This window comes from Hoplias malabaricus, chromosome 2 (assembly GCF_029633855.1).
Source record: "Hoplias malabaricus isolate fHopMal1 chromosome 2, fHopMal1.hap1, whole genome shotgun sequence".
Classification (NCBI taxonomy): domain Eukaryota; kingdom Metazoa; phylum Chordata; class Actinopteri; order Characiformes; family Erythrinidae; genus Hoplias; species Hoplias malabaricus.
In genome coordinates, this window is record NC_089801.1 from 84,030,735 (window position 1) to 84,051,497 (window position 20,763).

Sequence of the window (20,763 nt, forward strand, 5' to 3'; positions counted from 1 at the left end):
CTTAGTGGCCACTTTATTGGAAACTCCGACATTGCACCTCCACTCAGTGGTCACTTTATTGGAAACAATTACATTGCACTTCCACTCAGTGGCCAGTTTATTGGAAACACCTTCCACTCAGAGGCCAGTTTTTTGGAAACACCTACATTGCACTTCCACTCAGTGGCCACTTTACTGGAAACACCTATGATTTAGTCAACTATATTGCTGTACATTCACAGGATGTTGTTGATCTGTTGAAAGAGTGAGGATATGACAGATAAGCTACGGACAGATGCATCTATGTGTTCAACAGCAAACTTGACAAGCAAACAACAGCAAACACATAAAGTGGACCACGAGGGAGCAGCCATCTTGGCTTTAAATCTGATACATAGTGCCATGACACTTGCTAGTGTTCTTTTTGTCCAGGTCACAGCAGTGGCCAAGTCTCCAGGAGCTCAGAAGCTCAGTGATTAAAACAGTGGAGCTGTTTCTCTGGGGGAAACAGCTCAGCGCCAAAGACCTTAGAAAACACTGCAACAACCACAAACCTGGGCTTTTTCCTCCTTTCCCCCTCTGGCTGTGTGTGTGTGTGTAGATGGATGATGGATGCACACAAGGGAAAGTGTCTTGTGCAATACTCAGCTAATGAGACGTTTACTTGTAGGTGGACAAAAACAAAGAGCATACAGTCTGGTCCCCAAACACATTCAATAAAACAACACTCTGCCACAAGTTTCAAAAGCAGATACAGAACTCCTGTCTAGTGATGTTTAATCAGAGTGAGGTGGTGCCCTCTGGAGGAGACGCACATGAAAGTCACTGTGCTTAAAGCCAACCAGAGTCGACCAGAGGGGTGTAAAACCTTCAGCATCGGACTGTTACTCAGTTCTTTTAAGGAATGGGTCAAAATCCAATGTTTTGAGAGCAGTCCTAGTGCCTTTGGGGATACAGAGCCAGTTCTTCAACGCCAGCCTCTGGCTCTCACTAAAGGTTTGGTGGCTGAATGCCATCAAGTCCTCATCAAAGTGTTCCAATGTATAGCTGTGTTTAGAATGTGATTGGTTGATTTGTAAGAGATGAAACTAGCTGATACCATATTGCATGGTGTCTATCACTAGAAGAAGAAGAAGAAGCCCTAAGGAACACATTAACATCCAAAACTACATTTTTTCAAACATATTTGATATTTATTTAACATTTTCAAAGCCGCCAAAAAGGCATCGCAAACCGAGTCGACTCCAAAAGATTTGACTCTATGAATCATCGACACAGAGCATTTTCCTGTTTTTGTTTTCTAATCAGAAATAACTGCTTGTCTTTAGTTTATTTTCATTGGTGAAAAGTGTAAAAATATTTTTGTCAAAGTTCTCGTGATCAAATTATTATTTCTACTTATTTCTCATCTAGTTTTCTTTCTGAAATATAGGTTTTGTTGTGGTTTTTGTTAACAATTTCGATGTACACCTTCCGTTAACTTATATCATGAACTGTGACATCATCAGGTCACCTGCCCGGGGGGGGATTGATCATCAGGGAGCGAAAGGTAGTCACAGGCTCTTCATCACAAAGAGGTTTGGGCATTGGCTTAATGATGTCCATTAATCAAATGTCCAACACAATGCAGAGTTGTGGATTCAGTGACGCTGCCCCCACTCTCCCACACAAAAGCCCCATGTCTACACCTTCTAGTGACACAAACCTGCTGGTGGAGTGTGCCCCGGTCATGCTGCTCTTTACCCAAAGACAGTGGGCCACCGTTGATAGTGGGATAATAACTCTAGTGGTAAGAAGGAGCTTATACTAATGGGAGTCTCAACATTGTTTGATTTATAACAATGTTATTAAACAACATTTCTGATTTAAAAACAGTAAAAAATCACAAGAAAATCAAAACAGGAAAATGCTCCATCTGTTTGCAGTTGTCAGGGAGACGAGAGCGGCCATACGAAATCTTGAAGGGGTGTCGACTGCTAAAGAACAGAAAATTCAAGTGTCTGGGAGTCACTCGTGTTCGTGATTCATAGAGTCTAATCTCTTGGAGTCGACTCAGGCTCGGTTTGCAGCACCTTCTCTATGACTTTGAAGTTAAAATGTTGATGAAAATGGGGTCAAATTAGGTCCATAATTTTGGACGTTAACGTGTTTTAAGATATTGTTCATGAAAAATTATTATGAAATAATACCTTTAAAATTCATTGCAAAAAGTAGCATTTAAAAAAATAACTAGATGAAAAATGAAAAATAATTAAACGAATAAAAATCCTAAAACTAATACACATTTTAGTCAAAGGACTAGGACCATTACTAAATCAAAATATGCTGCCACTGCGAACAGAAAGAAGTTGGTCACTGTTTACTCTTCTTCTTGTTCTTCTTCTTCTTCTTCTTGTTCATCTTCTTCTTCTTCTTGTTCATCTTCTTGTTCTTCTTCTTCTTCTTCTTCTTATTTGTTCACTGTTGACCCGTCCTCTGTATGAAGTTGCCTACAGTGGAAGCATTTACAGAGTCCGCTCTGGCATCTGATCTGACACTGTATTGAATGCCCAGAGCCTCTTGGACTCAATCCAGGGCCTGTCCACTTGTAAAACAGAGCTCTGAATGAAGCTGTCCGCTCCAGCCTTCAGAGATCCAGCAAAACCCAACATCCAGTCTGATTAGACCCTCCTAGGAGTGCTACATCCCTGTACATCCCAACAACTCTCACAAGCCCATAACACTGCAACCTTGTCAAAAACCACCAGGTACTTATGAAGTCCATGGTTTCTGGAAGATCTTGATCATCCCAAAGGTTCTGGGTGGTCCTCCACCAGAGAAGAGTCCCACTGCTCCATACCTCAATGTTGGAGACCTGTGTATCTCTTTAACCCAAGCCTTAGGCTTAGACTCATTTGGTCAATGCTTTTCTATGGGGTAATCCTCAAAGTGCAGCCCCAAAGATGGGGTCTCCACAGATTGTTTAAAGCTTTGGCCACACTCTGATGAAGAAAACACCACCATCTCTGTGCTTCCCTGGTCGTAATTAAGGCAACTTGTTCTCGTCATCTCATCACGCCCAGTTCTCAAGAGAGAGGCCGCGTTCATCGGCGAAGAACCGATCCACCGAGGCGTAGAGCACCTCCGTGTTATCTCTCTGCTTCTCGCTGAGTGAACGCCTCTCTTTTTGGCCTCATTAGTGCAGCCTTAGATGCCAGTGACCTCTTTCCGCTTTGCACTGTTGAATAGGTAATGCTGTTGATGTTTCCCAGGCTGCTCCAGGACGGCTCAGACTCCTCATTTGAATAACCCAGAAGGTTCCAGGGGATGGAACATCTGTGCGGTGGCTCTGGTTCTAATTTGAGTCACCGTGCTGATGGTGGATTCACGTGCACTGACTGAATGGATAATGATTGGATATGCTCACGGATGATGGGTTAAGTATAGCTTGAGGAAAGGTCATAGATACTATGTTATTACTGTGTTATTACTATGAATCTACAGACGTGGTTGCTTGGATGTGGATCTGGACTTGCTTGGATGGAGATGCTTTGGGCATAACAATAACAGGCTCATGTGCAGCTACTCCAGCAGCACATCCAAATAGGTATCCCCTGATGTGGCAGCAGTGTGTTAGTGTGTCTTGTGCTGGTGTGAGTGGATCAGGCACAGCAGTGACTCCTGGAGTTTTCAAACCATGTGTCCACTCTCTGTCCACTCTGTGAGACACTCTGACTAATCGTTGGCCAACTTTGTAGATGTAAAGTCAGAGACAATCGCTGCACAGTGTGTATCGCCATCCTCTAGTCCTCCATCAGTGGACACAGGATTCCAGCAGCACTGCTGTGTCTGATCCACTATAGTAAACCTATGGCATAATTTTTTGGTGAAACCACGATGATTCCAAAGCCCTAAAAGGTATTCTTTCTATTGAAACAGTGGTCAAACACTGGGACACAGAGTGTAGTATCAGTGTCTGTTCTATCTTCCTCCAGGTCTCAGTCACCCCTCCAACAGTCTCTCAGCCCAAGTCCGATAAGCTCTTGGGCCTGTGATGAAATTGAAAGCGTGAGAAGTGGGCATTAAGTACATAAGCCCCCAAACCATCCAATTACCTGTTGGAATCAGGGGCATTTTCAGATTCATGAGGCCAGGATTGTTTTTGGGGTTTTTTTGGAGCAGGAGGCTGGGATACATTGGGGGGTGGGGGTTGGGGTTGGATTGTGATTGGACCAATCACCTCTTGGTATTTGGTGCCAGAGTAAAAAGAGCTGAGGTATCAGGGAGGAAGATTAGAGTGAGGCGTCCCAATTCAAACGGCTGCCAGTGTTTTTTTCCCGGCACCGCTGCAGGGGCTCGTGCTCATGAATCATTTAGCCGTGTTTGCATTTGAAGACGGACGAGAGCAGGATGAAGGAAAAAAAAGACTCTAAGGCACTTGCTTATGCAGATGTTTTTTTTTTTTTTTTTTTTTTAGTTTTATTTATTCATTTATTTGAGCTCTTTTTGGGCCTCACATTTGACCTCCAGTAACCTCTGATACTAAATTACAATTGGGTTCATTTTTCTCTGTGTACATTTCTATATAGTTGACCTTAAAGTCACAGCTAATATGTATACAGTGTATGATAATAGAAACATGATGCTGAAATAGTGCCCCCAGTGGCCATAAGTTATTACCCATCCTTTAGAGTGTCTATGTCCTTTTCTCTGTGCTCATTGTGCTGGCTCCCTTCAAATCCATGTCCTTTCAGACCCAGCAGGATTGACCCAAGAGTGAGTTACATTTCCTGTTTTTCCTCCTCTTTAAAAATGAAAGTGCTGTTTATATGATGGGGATGGTTTTAGTGCATACCAGCTCTCAGAAACACCCTAATGCAATGGCTATGTTGGTTCTGGGAGGGTGGGGGGTTGAGGGGTATGAGTTAAAGGGTTATCTCTGTTATTTATTGATTTATATATATATATATATATATATATATATATATATATATATATTTATATTAAAGTGTCTAATGGGAGAAAAGTGGCTTAAATGAAATAATTCAAGTTTGTTAAAAATAAATATGAAAGCCAACGCTCATTGGACATGTTCATAATTCATCACAGGATTGAGTGACAGCTCTACGCTCCGTAGCCGGTTAGAATACCAACGACTATGAGCAGACACAGAAATGTGGAAATTGTTTTCTTGTGCGGTCATTTGTTTTGAGTTACTTGCCGCTCGTTATCTAAAATGAGATCTGCGTCTTTGTGGGATTTATTTTTACATGTTTACAGATCGTTTACAGCAGATTGGGATCATCTCTCTGAGCAGTTATTATTGTGAGTGGTGTTCTCATAGAGGGAGACTGTGAAGCTCTGGTCACAGCTCTACAATCGAAGAAGGGGGCTGGGAGCCGGTGTCAGGATCGTTGCCATCAGGCCTAATTTGTGGATAATTGCGGCGTATAATGAGAACAAAGACTCCCAGCCATGTCAGCACTAGTGTCAGTGCAATAGCAGCCATTACCAGAGACGAAACATGGAAATTAATGGCATTTCTGGTTTTAATTTGCATCTTTATCCGCGCGTGTCATCCGTACGAGCATTCTGTTCTCTTCTGCCGAAGAGCAGAGTGTTCAGGAGGTTACTAAACCCTTCATTAAAGCTTACAGTTTCACTCAGAGGCTGTTGGAGTTAATGTTGGGACTTTGATAAATACGTTTTTAGCATAAAATCACAGAGAATGACTTCTTGAAACTTTAAAATCTTTAAAACCTATGGTTTTAAATATACCTAAACATTATTTACATCTAGGCCCATTGACATGCATTTGCCCTAACAACACCCAATACATTTTGTAGGGGAGCTGTGGGAGTGGAAAAACAACCAAGGACCAGTAGAATCCAGGGGTGTTCGATCGAGTCCGGTAGCGTCCAGTATGGTTCAGTAGAGTTCAGTAGAGTCCAGTAGGGTTCATTAGAGTCTAGTATAGTCCGGTAGAGTCCAGTAGTGTTTGATCGAGTCCAGTAGAGTCCAGTAGGGTTCAGTAGAGTTCAGTAGAGTCCAGTAGGGATCAGTAGAGTCCAGTAGAGTCCGGTAGTGTTTGGTCGAGTCCAATAGAGGCCAATAGTGCTCAGTAGAGTCCAGTAGTTTTCAGTATAGTCCGCTAGAGTCCAGTAGTGTTTGGTAGAGTCCAGTAATGTTTGTTAGAGTCCAGTAGAGTCCAGTAGAGTCCAGTAGAGTCCAGTAGAATCCAGTAGAGTCCAGTAGAGTCCAGTAATGTTCGCTAGAGCCCAGTAGAGTCCAGTAGTGTTCGGTAGAGTCCAGTAGAGTCCAGTAGAGTCCAGTAGAATCCAGTAGAGTCCAGTAGAATTCAGTAGTGTTCGGTAGAGTCCAGTAGTTTCCAGTAGAATCCAGTAGAGTCCAGTAGAGTTCAGTAGTTTTTGCTAGAGTCCAGTAGAGTTCAGTAGTGTTCGGTCGAGTCCAGTAGAGTCCAGTAGTGTTCAGTAGAGATTAGGAGAGTCCAGAAGAGTCCAGTATAGTTCAGTAGAGATCAGTAGAGTCCAGTATAGATCAGTAGTGTTTGGTAGTGTAAAGTAGAGTCCACCAGAGTTCGGTAGAGTCCAGTAGAGTCCAATAGAGTCCAGTAGAGTCCAGTAGAATCCAGTAGAGTCCAGTAGAGTCCAGTAATGTTCGCTAGAGTCCAGTAGAGTCCAGTAGTGTTCGGTAGAGTCCAGTAGAGTCCAGTAGAATCCAGTAGAGTCCAGTAGAATTCAGTAGTGTTCGGTAGAGTCCAGTAGTTTCCAGTAGAATCCAGTAGAGTCCAGTAGAGTTCAGTAGTTTTTGCTAGAGTCCAGTAGAGTTCAGTAGTGTTCGGTCGAGTCCAGTAGAGTCCAGTAGTGTTCAGTAGAGATTAGGAGAGTCCAGAAGAGTCCAGTATAGTTCAGTAGAGATCAGTAGAGTCCAGTATAGACCAGTAGTGTTTGGTAGTGTAAAGTAGAGTCCACCAGAGTTCGGTAGAGTCCAGTAGGGTCCGGTAGTTTTAGGTAGAGTCCAGTAGAGACTAATAGACACTAGTAGAGTTCAGTAGAGAGTTAAGTAGCATTGTTGTAATTTATAATAAGTTGCAGGTGATTTGCAGGACACTGTACATAGTGCAACTGCAGTTAAATTTATTGCATGTAACTGCAGTTGTGTGAAAGTTTCTCCATTTAAACCTACACCAAATAATCCCAGTGATCCCAGTGATCCCCATGACTGCTGTCATTTATCCGTGTAAATGCTGCAGGAGGCAGTGTGTTATTGGCAGGGCTCTAACATTTCAGAGGGTTCTGATGTGAGGTCGGTTCTGACCCAAAGAGTGATTTACGGACTGTGTGTTTCAGCACTGGGGTCTAAACACTGGTCAACACCAGCTACTCAAGACTCTGAGAAATGTCAGATTACACAACCAATCCCTATACGAGTTCTCAGCTTCCAAAACTTTTCCCTCACACTGGTTCTAGATGGCAGTGGTGATGCCAGAGGAATTTCTTAAACACCCAGGAAAGGCCAGGTGCTACATTATGATCTGAGGAGGATATTATAAAGTAAAAGACCCAAGGACATGAGGTCGTCTCTCGTCTGGAATCATATTAGAGTCAAATTCCAATCTCAAACTTACCCTAGAGTTGTTCTATGTAGTTCTACAGTTACAGATTGTAGTCTGTCTGTTGCTCTGCATACCTTGTTAGCCCGTTTTCCCCCTGTCCTTCAGCACAACACACACTAACACACCACCACCACGTTAGTGTCACTGCAGCGCTGAGAATGATCCACCACCACATCACACCTGCTCTGTGGAGAGGGTGTCCTGTTGGGGTCCTGTGCATTAATAAATTAGAGTTAACTCACAATCGCTGGCTCTCTTTGGCGTCCTGCCGTTTAATTACATTACTGTGTGTGGTAATATGACCAGACTTACCCAGAATCCCATGAGGCCGAGGATGGAATATCCCTCGACATGGATGCCAGGTCCCAGCCTGCTTTGCATGTTGGCCATTCAGCATTTTATATTCCTCCTGCAACTGTTCCTGTCCTATAGCTTACTGTTGGAGGGGGGTTTATTTGCATTTATATGCCTTTATTGGTCACAGGGTTATTCATTCATTAACGTACGCCTGGACGTGAGTGGCATAAGTGAGCAGCCGACCAAACACTAATAATGACTCCCAGATTATTCAGCCATGCACTTGCCCTTAGGAGGGAATTTCATGACTCTCCTCTCCACTGCTGGAGTGTGACAGATACGACCCCGGGACAGACTTAACTCAGCCCCAATAAATATGTACAAACAGCATGTAAAACTTTCAAAGGTATGTGTCTATTCATCCACTGTGAGAGGAGCAGTTGAACACTGTGGGTCTGAAAGGACGTGGAGCTGGAGAGAAGAAACCCCACACTGAGAAAAGGAAATAACACACACACACACACACCTGGAGCAGTGGGAAGCTAACCTGGCATTTAGTGATTTAGGGTTTGCAAGATGCCTAGTGTTGAGTTTAGGGTTAGGGTTTTACCTTCCTCTTGTGTTAGCTTTCTGTTAGCATCTCTTATGTAAATCAGCCATAAGACCCCCTAAAAATATTAATTATCAACCAATTTGTTTCTTACTTCTTGTTAACCTTGTTATTCTTGCTTATCCATGAAATGATTGCTTTTAATTGTCCATTGTTGCAGAATATAAACTGGAGATGTACATGCTACAAAACTCCAACTCTAAACTCACTGGGCCTTACGTGTCTGGACATGTCTGTCTTTCCTTGTTTTGTGAAACTGACAAAGATAGAAGCCCTTAATTGAAGCTTGAGTGGTTGTAGGAGGAGCTGGCTGTAGGCTGTTGGTGTATAGTGTGTTTATGAGTCCAGACTTGGCACTTGGTTTTGTTTTCTTTAAAATTATACCTGGGTTGAAATTGACCCTAACACAAGAGGAAGGTTAAGGAGTTGGACTCAGGGTTTAGGGATTAAGGCTTTGGATTAAGAGGGGGTTTGGGTTTAGGGGTTTGTGTCTTGGGGATAGTGGATAGGGTTTTGTGTTTCAGGGTTAACATTTAGGGTTTAGTGTATAGGGTTTAGTATTTAGGGGTTAGCATTTGGGGTTTAGTGTTTAGGGGTTAGGGTTTAGGGTTAAGAGTTTAGGGTTAAGAGTCCTACCATGTACAGTACAGATTTGTCCTTGATACCTGTTTGAAGCAAGCTTCTTTAAAACTCAGAAACTGGAATTAAAACAGGCTCTGGCCAAAGAATTCAGCTCTGAGTGCTGCAGTAGGAAACAAAAAGTCACAGAAAACAACAGGAAGGAAATTCTGAATGGAACCCAGACTCTAAAGGCTTTTTAACGTCCTTTGGTCAGAATCAAAAGAATGTGATTGGGACGTAGCCTATAGAGCAGTCCTTCAGAGCGGTCGCTGTCTACAGGGCTGTGTTCAAGGCTGAAACCGTGGGCGTTCACTTCCAGCCTTTGGCACCAAAGCTGACCGCCATCAGGAACCATCTGTTGACTCTACTGTATTACGACAGTGGACGTCTCTTTAGGCAACTTTTAGCAACAATCCTTTGAACAAGTTCCTTAAATCTACAGGCTGGAGAGAATGCAGATACAGCTATAGACCAGGGAATGTAAGTTTATGCTCATGTGCAGCTGCTCCAGAGTGTCCCTTTTCATGTCTCACTCTCCTATACACACTATACAAGCTGGACATAGCGTCCAAATATTTTCACACCCAAAAGCTCAGCAAAATCTGGACAGAAAGCTGTGCTTCTGCACTCCGGAGTCTGGGATGTGACCAGTGCCAACCCTCAGAGCCACGCGTTGGACCAGAATATGAAAGGCCTGCTATGCTAATTGGTTTCAGTGGCTTTTGATGCAGGTTTGCGGGTCTTTTATCCGTCTCATCACGTATGGAGCACACGGATTATAGCCTGCGGCTCCACAGTGGACGGGCTTCCACTGCCAAATTTCAGCGAAGGCCAGCAGAGTGTGAACCGAGTGCAGAACTGCGGCTAAAGCCTGCTCCATGCGCTGTGAATGTGACGCAGCCAAAGCAGCTTTAAATGTTTGTCAGTAGTTTTTACTTTTGTTTACAGCTGCATTTTTATTTCATTTGTTATACACAGCCTATGCATATCTAATAACTGTGTAGTTATGCATTAATTACATGTGTAATAACAACATGAATGTGATACCCTGCTCTATTTCACTAATGTAAACATGTTTATAAACATGCTTATAAACATGCTTATAATGTAAACATTCTTATGTGTATTCATGGTTATAAAACACTGTATTATTATTTAATTACACACAAATTAATGTGTAATTACATGACAATAAGCTAAGAGAGAGACATTAGTAAATAAATCGTGTCCTACAATGTTAAGGCAGAATTAATATTCAAGGATTAATATTATTTCCCAAATTCTAAGACTGAAACAATGCAGGAAAAAGCATGTTTTTGACTTTGTTCCCTTTGTTCACTGTTCCCCCCTTGAACCCAATGCCTCATGGAACAGGTGAAATACGGAGCTAAAGAAGTGCCCCAAAAAGACTTAAAGAAATACAGAATGTGCCTCTGCACCTCAGGCTGATGCTTGTATATTTCCCAGAGTCATAAAATGACTGGTTAAATGCTGTAAAAAGTGGTGAGATGATGGATGAATCCATGCAGGAGGCCTGTTCAAATCGATTCATGCGCTCATTCATTTGAAAGGTTTAGTACTGAATGTACTTAGACACACTCTGCTCCGCTCGGCTTTTGTCCGCCTCTTACCCATGCTCATAAATTTCAGAGCCTGACGCAGCCATGAATCCCTTTCAGATGAGTAACGCTCACTCGCCGGAAAGGAGATGCATTTCCTCGGACACCTCTGTGGTCTATCATTGCTCAGTGCATGAGGATGTGTCCACACATGTTTCCGCACCCACTGTCCGTACTCTCGACTCCACTGTCCGCAGGAACACCCTGTAGCTCTACAGTTGTGGATCAGGCACAGCAGCGGATGCTGGAGTTTTCAATCTCAGGACACAGGACCCTGCCCAAAAGACACTGTAGGTGAAGGGGCTGTTCTCAGTCCAGACACTGATTGGTTTCAAATTTACAGCAGCACTACTGTGCCTGATCCACTTGTATCAGTGCAATACACACTAACACACCACTACCACCACATCAGTAACTATAGCCTACCTGCTCCGCTGTGGGCATCGGTGGGTCCTGAGCATTGAAAAACAGGGGTGAAAAAGTCAGGGCACATAATAACACATTTATAATAACACATTTATAACAATATGCTTGCATTGACAAATTATTAGGCGCTGATTAACTGAGAATTAACTGCTATGAAGCAGACACTGAAAAATATATTTACCCATCATCCTCTTTCCCAAAACCCTTCTGTCTCTCTGTGAACACAGCCAATGTTATTTGTTTTTATTTATTTGTTTGTTTGTTTGCTTTCTTAGATTTAAAAGACTCACTTAACGATGGATTACTAAATGAGACATCCTCAGCAGACCCCAGTTCCCAGCTTTGTTCACTGATGTAAATAATTAGCATTAACGTGTTGGCAGGGCGTCCATGTTCACGGAGTTTAATCGCCTCGAAAATTGACAGCACTACATTTCTCATGCTAATAAAAGAGGAGTTCTGCCAAATGCATAAAAAAAAAACAGATAAATAAATATCTTCCCAGGACTTTTCCTCAGGCTTGAAAGCAGTGGTTGTTTAATTTTCTTGTAATTACAGTGAAATAATCATGTTATAAGCATGTAATAACAGATGATGTGGTTGTTATCTGATTGGCTAGCAGGTTGACGTGACATGATGACAAGAAACTTGCTATTTTTGTGAGCATACAACATTGTTATTACATGTTTTTTATGGATATTACATAGTTATAACAGTGCAACAGCTGCAAAAGCATGTTTATTATGCACTTTCAGGATTTGTAACCATAAGTTCTTAAAGACACAATGCTGGCAACAACACCATATAAATTTGCATGTACCAACATACCTACATATGCCTCGTTACTGCAGCCTGCTAACGTACGACTATCCTATGGTCATAAGTCATCATTTTGGACCGGTCAGAACCTGCAGAGCTTAGACAGGAGCAAGAAGGACATTGGTGTGAGGACGTGTCATCACTGTCTGATTAGGTGTCCGACAGATTTGCAGCTCATCTCCTGGGACAGAATCTAATATGACAGGCCCTAATATAGACCCCTGATGCACTCCCTCAGATGTGTGTGGATAAGGTTGGGAAGGAAGGGTGAGGAATCGAGGGAAAAAGACTTCTTTCCATTCGTTCATTTGCCTCACTCTTTTCCAGGGGATGATGTACTTGGAGGAGAGACGACTCGTCCACAGGGACCTGGCCGCCCGCAATGTTCTGGTCAAATCCCCCAACCACATCAAGATCACGGACTTTGGCCTGGCTCGCCTCCTGGATGCAGACGAGAAGGAGTATAACGCAGATGGAGGCAAGGTCAGAAGGATTTGATAACTGGACGATTAGACTATATGTTCAATGATATATATGATATCATCAATATATTACAGTCAAAAATATAATTGTATAGAAAACCAACATTCAACTAAAACAAGGCAAATTCAAGACAAAGTATTAATTTATCAACATAATTGTTTTGTACACATGTGCTCTTACTGCAACACAATGAGTGCTGCCTTCTAGATGATATCTTTTTCAGGGAGGTTAGTGTGCTAATCTGGGCCACGCCACATTCTGCATGTCATTTAAGAGTGTGCCTGTGTAATAACAGTGTGCAGGGGATAAAGTGGACTTCCTCATGTTCAGCTCAATGCTATATATGAAAATTTGTTCATTCACTTTAATCTTAAATTTAAAAAATAATATATTTCACTAGCTAAGATTTGACTGCATACTTGAATTTCCCCGCTGAAGTCGAGGAACTGTGTGAGCTCTAGCCACCATCAATCACCACTGACTATATGGCAATCAAACAGAGGTGCTGCCCCCTAGAGGTGCTTCAAGATCTGAATTTACTACTACTTCTATGAGGTTGAGGTGTTCCCAATAAAGTGGCTATTGAGTAAATACCTCAAACTTAATTTTTTCTGGCAAAATATTAATTTAAGATGCCATTTTGGTTCCCTTTCCTCTTCACTCTCCTGCAGATGCCCATCAAATGGATGGCACTGGAATGCATTCATTATCGGAAGTTCACCCACCAGAGCGACGTCTGGAGTTATGGTACAGAAAAAAAAAAATAATATATGTCTTTGCACTTGACAGACATCAATATTGTATATGTACTGCATCTGTAGCTTGTCCTCGTGTAGCACTGCTGTCCTACATCAATAGATTTGTAACTCAAATATATATACACTGGGGCAGCCGTGGCCTGGTGGTGAGGGAACTGGGCGTGTACCAGAAGATCTTGAGCAAGGCACTTAACCCCCAATTGCTCCCTGGGGGCTATTCTGTTTCACTGCATGGATTGGGTTAAATGTAGAGAACAAATTCTTCAGCACAGTGGCTGTGATTCTGATTCTAAATGCTACATAAATTGCTTAAATAAATATATAGATTTTTGTAAAGTTTTTTTTATGACTACATGTGTTTAAAATAGTTCTCACAGTCTCCAGGTCTCCGCAGTATCTTGATACTCAGCATTGGACATTGTCCAAGCAAAGCGAGACATTAATTTCCTCCATCCATTCCTCCAGGAGTGACCATCTGGGAGCTGATGACATTTGGAGGGAAGCCGTACGATGGGATCCCCACCCGGGAGATTCCGGACATCCTGGAGAAAGGGGAACGTCTGCCTCAGCCTCCGATCTGCACCATCGACGTCTACATGGTTATGGTCAAGTGTGAGTCCAGCGCTGACTGTCTGTTTCCAACTGGAAATGACTTCTCTGCTCTTTCTGCTTTTTTATCTAAAGAGGGCAGAAATAGAAGTGTTTGGAATTAGCCAAAGGGTCAGCTGTGATCTTGCCCCCAAAAGGCGAAGCTGAAGCCAAACATGGGCCAATCAGAAAGCACTTGAAAAGAGCCAGAGATTAGACGCATTAATTCTAATTACATCTGAACTGAACGCAGTTGTTTGTGATTGGAGCCGCTGTGGAGTTAATAACCACACAGTGAAATATTGATAGAGATGGAATGCATTTGATTGCGCGAGTAATTGCCGTTCTTTCAGATAAAGAGAGGGAGCGTGAGCGCGGAGCGGAAATGAACAGCAGGGAGATGGAGATCATGTGAGTGGGAGGAGGTGTAGGCCTGATAATGCCTGCCACAGACTCAGTGGTTTGGACTGTGGTGCTGTCAGGTTCCTAGTAATTTTGGTCAGAGCTCTGACCGCGGAGGTCGGCGAAGCAATTGCGTCTGATCTAGAGTCTCCTGCAGAATGGCACTCTCAGATTGTGCTTCATTACATGCTTATAATACTTAATGACATGTTTATAAAGCGGAACTTGACTGGTTATCATCTTCCATCTGTTTTTCTCTATTTACTCTGTTAGTTAAATTTCAGCTTCTTCTTAAAAAAATCAAGTGGTGCTGGTGTGTTTGTGTGTGTTGCGCTGGTGCTGGTGGATCAGACACATCAGTGGGCTCCCTGAGCTTTAAAGAACAGGGCTAGCAAAGTATGTAGACCAAGGGTGGACTAAAGAGTGCACGTCTAGTGATGGTTCCGGTATTTATTCACAGCTTTGTTGCCATCCTCCAGGTTGGATGATTGATGCAGACAGCAGGCCCAGGTTCAAGGAGCTGGCGGCTGAGTTCTGCAGAATGGCCAGAGATCCCCAGAGGTACCTGGTCATCCAGGTGAGTAAGATGTTCATCACATGTGGACACCGGATGGTCCAGTGATTTATCTGAAATGTTAACACATTGCTCTCTAACTGTGAGTTTGCTCTCTCTTTATTGTAACAAAGAACATTGCTGTAAGGATTTGATGGCATTCAGCCTCCATTCATGAGGTCAAATACTAATGTTTGTGACCATTGTAGCTGTCAATTTAGAGTGTGTCTGTCTTCTCTGAGAAGAGTAACTAGATGGTGTTTGTCTCAGGGGGATGACTGTATGAAGCTGCCCAGTCCCAACCACAGCAAATTCTTCCAGAGTCTTCTGGACGAGGATGACCTGGGCGACCTGATGGATGCAGAAGAGTACCTCGTACCCCAAACTTTTAACTCTTCTGCATCTTCCTACCCGCCCAGGCCTCATCTGGACTCTAATCGGGTAAGAACTGGATCCCATGACTAGTTTTATTTTTTTATTTATTTATTTTTTTAAGAAAACAAATGTGCATTTTTCAGATGCTTTATTACATAATTATTATATACTTATTACATATAGTTATTACATATTTGTAAGCATAAACAGTTATTATTTATGTATGAGTATACTTTAGTACACTCATACACTGTAAAATATGTGTTACCTGACCACCTTAAAACACTTAAAACCACCTTAAAACATTGACTAGCCTGAGTCAGTTGAGCTTCCAATATTCCACAACGTAAACAACTTGTGCTCCAGATTTCTCTTAGAATTTCAGTTGTCTTAAAGGTTTAAGGTAGTAAATTTTTAAGACAGTCTAGACTCACGTTTTAGCTCAGTTTTGCATGTTATGTTTTACAGTGGACACAACAATGTATAGTAGATAAACTCTCAGAAATAAAGATATGGTAGAGGTACATTATTGTCACTATGTGTGAAATTATAAACAGTGTAAATCTACCTCTAAAGTTATAGCAGTGGTGTTAAATTGCATTTTCAGCTGAAGGTAGATTATATTTTTCTGAGAGTGTACACACTTAGCAACCACATGGCAAAACCTTAGTCACTACCTGGAAAATCATAACCTTTGCATAGCAAAACCATAAACACTTTAAGGAATACTTTAGCAGACATAGCAACACCAGAGACAATACCTGGAATATCAAAGCAACTGCATAGCAATACCACAAACACTACCTGGAAAACCATAGCCATTGCATAGCAACACTATGGACCCTACTTGCAATATCTTAGCAACCACCTGAAATACCTATGGAATATCTATAATATAGAGTCCATTAGATGACAGAGTGACTCTATAAGCCATTCTGCTTCTCCTGGCCAGAATCAGTGTGGGTACAGAGATGGAGCTGCTCCACCCGAGAACCTCCAGGGGGCTTCAACCTCCACCAGTGGACCCTTGGCTCCCCCAGGGTCCCAGCGGACACCTACTGATGCCCAAGAGGAAACGCACTGCAATGGCAGCCTGAAGAAACAGCCAGGGGCTGGCCTTGTGGAGGACAGCGGTGGTCAGCGGTACAGCGCTGACCCCACCATCTTCATGGCGACGATAACACCAAGGGGGGGCACAGATGAGGAAGGTTATGTTGACCCCCGGAAGGACAGGAGTTCCTCAGGTAATTTCCTGTACTGCATAACACTTGTGGTATAATCTGGGTTGTGCATTATTGTCAGTTCTGGAGTGTTGCTGATATGGATGGATTAGACACAGCAGTGCCACTGGAGTTTAAACCCATCAGTGCCATCGTTGGTCGGAGTGTACTCCACCCACCAAAAGAGTCCACAGATGATGGGCTAAAGGATGTCTAACAGGAACAGATGAGCTACTGTCTCTGAGAGTATGTGGAAGGTTTGTCTAACAGAGTGGACAATGCTGTAGAACTCCAGCAGCACCTGATGTGCCTGATCCACTCATACAAGAGCAGTCAGTCTTACTACAGCACTGAGAATCACCCACCACCCAAATAATAGACTATTACTGGTCCTGGTTATTGACAAGTCAAGTGAAAATGGGCTAATAAAGCATGCAGAGCAACAGATGGACTTCATAAAATATGTATAGGGCCAATGGAGAAACAAGGTTTTAATTATATGGCTGATTATGTGGTCTTTTGTAGATAGGTTGGTGTCCTCTACAGTCCTCATGTCCTGTTTTTTTTTTTTTTTTTTTTTTTTTTTTTTTATCTGAAACCTGTTGAACATGTTGCGGAACTTAAATGTACATCTGTTTATAAATATGTAATTAATCGCTACAACAAAACCACAATAACACACGCCAAGGGTGCTCAGGGTTACACTGAAGAAAGTATACTTTGGACCACAGTGGGAGGGAGTACAAGATGAATCCCGTGTCAAGTCGAGTAGGCGTACGGATCAATAAGTGGTGGGCTACGCCGTTCCCAATCTTGGCAGAGAAGAAGGGTCTCTCTCGTGCCTCGCCTCAGAGACCCCCGGAGCCGAGAGAGTTCAAAGGAACGAGCCTTTAAATATGCTAATGATGCCTTTCTTTGGAAAAGAGATGAAAATAAAATCAATAAATAACTATTCATAAGAATCATTTGAGTTACTTAAGATGACATTACAAAGTGTTGTGATTTGTTTATAGGTTTTGCTTGATGTTTTTTTTTTTTTTTTTTTTTTTTTTTTTTTTTTTTTGTGGTAGAGCAGCAGGAACTCTCATTCACACCAACACAATCCCAAATGCAGACTATTAGCCAAGACACAATTGCTCTGTTTTTGTCTGTTTGATGAACTGCTGTCTTTAAAAATGGCTGTATGAGTTTTAGAGAGGTTTGGGAAAGTGACTGCCACTGTGTTTTAGTATGGCGTATGGCTTTGTCGTAGGTAAAAGCTGGAGATAGAGGTGGCTCACTTTATTTAGGGATTATATGCATATTGAATGATCTACACTACACAGGAGTGCAGTAGAACATTGCTATGAACAAAAAATGACTACAAATTAACTACTGCTTTAAAATCTTTGGACTAAAAGCCTTTTCATACAGAGTCTGATTTTAATGCACATCAAGTTTTGAAATAAAAATAAACACAGGTATATTAACCATGTCTTTCACACTTAGTCGAAACTCGCGGACTGCAACGCTGCAGACCTGTTCTATTTTCTTCGTTTGACGGATGCGTTAAAAACCTGGCCAACCAATCAGAGCACCATTGTCATGGTTACAGACCAAACAAATGAACAGGATGGTGGTGGCTGTACAGCTCATCGTGTAGCTGAACACAGCAGCTTGAAGATCAAGCAACATGCTGTGGACTAAACTGTAGTGGTTTAAGAAAATACAACACGTAGCAGTGCCCCAAACTCCCCATTTTTCTCCAAATTAATTTCTTCTTCCTCTTCCAGCATCGTCCTGTGATTTCAGAGTGCTGAGACAGAAAACATGTCAGACACAATGTGAATGTTCCACTACACTAAAAATTGCATCCATATTTTTTGTGCAGAATAATCGTACTTGGTGTGAATAGGCCTTAATTCTGGTCACTAACTGGATCAGGATCAGAGAGGTCTGTGAATTTCTTCTTATTTTATTTCTGGAAGCAGTTCAAACAGAGAAACAAAGTTGGGCATGGTTCAAAACTGAATTGTAAACATGTGCCAAAATAAGGTAAGATCAGGTTCACATTTGCTCCATCAGCGGCTCTGATGCTGTCTTCCTAGGAACTCAGTGGAGATGAGGAGTTGAATCGTTTGACTCCTGCAGGGAGAGGGTCAAGTGTCAAAAGACACAGTTGACTCCAGTCGCTAAAATAATAACCATAGCAACTGTTTCCAGGGTTGGATGGTAATAAGTTTAGAAAAGAATGGATGCTGGATGCCAATCGATGTGTAGTCAATGAAACTTGGATAAATAAATGTTACTTTAATAATATATTTTTTTGTAAATATGGTATATCTATTTTTACTCTGAGCTCTGATAGTTTGCCTCCCCTGAAGTAAGTCTCTACCTCATATTGCTTATTGGTAAAAGTGTCCTAGATTTGAAAGACCTTGAGTTATGCATCTAGGACCATGTTAAAGCTAAATTGACAAGATGTTCAGATACATTGTATCAGGCAAATCCCATCAGGATTCCCTCAGAAATTAATATACACTAAACAGACCTGTGTCTTGCCTTCTGCAGAACACCTGAATCCCATCGAGGAGAATCCCTTCGTCACTCGCCGTAAGAACCGAGAGATTCACGCACTGGACAACCCAGGATACCACAGCACTCCAGATGGGCAGCCCAAGGCTGAGGATGAGTACATCAATGAGCCTCTGTACCACAACACAGCCACAGGTGAGATGAGCCAAGAGATGCTGAAGAAGAACGGGGTCCCGGTTTCTGTTTCTGTTAATCTGCTCCCATTGGCCGCAACTATCCCTACAAATAGCCATGTCCCTCTCACCACCCAAACTGGGAGATCCCATCACCATGGCCAAGGAGCACATGTTCATTTTGCCATTCCTCCAGTTCAACCTCCTCAGAGTGGACAGATGAGTCACAATGGCCACCATGCCCTGTCAGTGAAGGGGATCCCTGCTGACCACTCCGGCAAATGTGGGCATCCTTCAAGTATGGGCCAAATATGCCAAGTGAGCCACCAGGTCCAGCCAGGTTACCCCACTCCTGGACCTCTCTCAGACCAAACGTCCAAGTCTACAGCCACTGGTAAGAGCAGCATCGTGGGTCTCCCAGGGGTAGCTGCCCTCCCTACAGGCCACACGGGAACAATCATTGTTGACAAGACGTATAAGAACACCTTTGACAATCCGGAGTACTGGCACCATAGCCTTCCATCCAAGTATCCGCAAGATCCCTCGCTGATCTGCGGCAACAATTTCCTCTACAAGCAGAACAACCGTTTACGCTCTGGTGTTGCCGAAAATCCAGAATACCTCTCGGAATCTGGCCTAAAGCCTGGAAATGTCCTGCCTCCACCTCCATACCGGCAGAGGAATACTGTAGTATAGATCACTCATATTCCAGAGAGCCTGGTTCCTCTACCAGCACATTATACACCTTTCCTTATTCCTCAGCATACCCTGAACTCACCGTTCTGTCTTGTGCCATAGTTGATGCTCTTGGGAGGAGAAATATAAGAGAATACAGGGGACGTCTGACAAATATTTATCCCAGAAAATCTACCCAAGGACAACATGTACCTTTCTGCCATTTGTACATGTGATACGTCTTCACCTGGTCTGTCTTCTAAGGTTGATTTAAGACTGCAGCTGGTGGCCATTGTTGGAAGCTTAGAGACTTTGATTTTATTTGGTGGCTACTCCCTGTATTTACTCTCCTTTGTCCTTTGTACTGGTCACAACACTGGAACAATCAAAGACCAGGTTTTCTGGGTGTATTTCAAGAGGCCATAATGTGAACAAGTCTAAAAGTTTGTTCCAAAGGCTGCATCCTCTTAGGACATTATTTTTCTATATCTTGCATAAGCCACGACACGGACTACTGCCCATCTGTGTCCTAAGAGTAAGATGATTGAAAGGCCTATACTTTCTACAGCATCTTTGTAGTTGCTATGGGAAATGTTTGTACATTTAAAGACTCATCAGGAAGCCAAGGAAAAGGTAGGAAAGAGAGACCCTGAAGGATCCCTGAGACTGTAGAGATAAGTTCATTAGTTTAAGTTTAGAACTGAGGGTAGAACGGTGCTTCTTTGTGAATCTTGTATACATAATAATATATATATATATATAAATAATTACATATGTATAACATGTTAGGCACAGTTACTGGTTGCATTTCCTAAGGAGCTGTGAATAGGTTTTACTACAAGTACAGAACCAGTCAAAAATTTGGACATGTCTCGTTCAATGTTTTCTTCTTATTATTATTACTTTTTAATTGTTATTTTCTAAAATTGTAAATGAATATGGGAGACATTAAAACTATGAAGGAAACCACATGGAACTATGGTTTTCATTGAAGAGCTGTGGCCTAGTCAAGAGTTAATTTGTATAACTACTTCCT

General features: G+C 42.4%; 1 protein-coding gene across 1 annotated transcript in view; it reads left to right on the plus strand.

The window, feature by feature from the left end:
• LOC136687449 (receptor tyrosine-protein kinase erbB-4-like) overlaps positions 1–20,442 on the plus strand; it is a 166,910-nt gene extending 146,468 nt beyond the window's left edge. The window contains 7 exon segments of the mRNA XM_066661855.1: positions 12,314–12,469; positions 13,141–13,216; positions 13,693–13,839; positions 14,697–14,794; positions 15,041–15,211; positions 16,098–16,389; positions 18,916–20,442. Of these exon segments, the coding sequence (XP_066517952.1) occupies positions 12,314–12,469; positions 13,141–13,216; positions 13,693–13,839; positions 14,697–14,794; positions 15,041–15,211; positions 16,098–16,389; positions 18,916–19,748 (1,773 nt within the window). The 3' untranslated portion in view covers positions 19,749–20,442.
• The last annotated feature ends 321 nt before the right edge of the window (positions 20,443–20,763 follow it).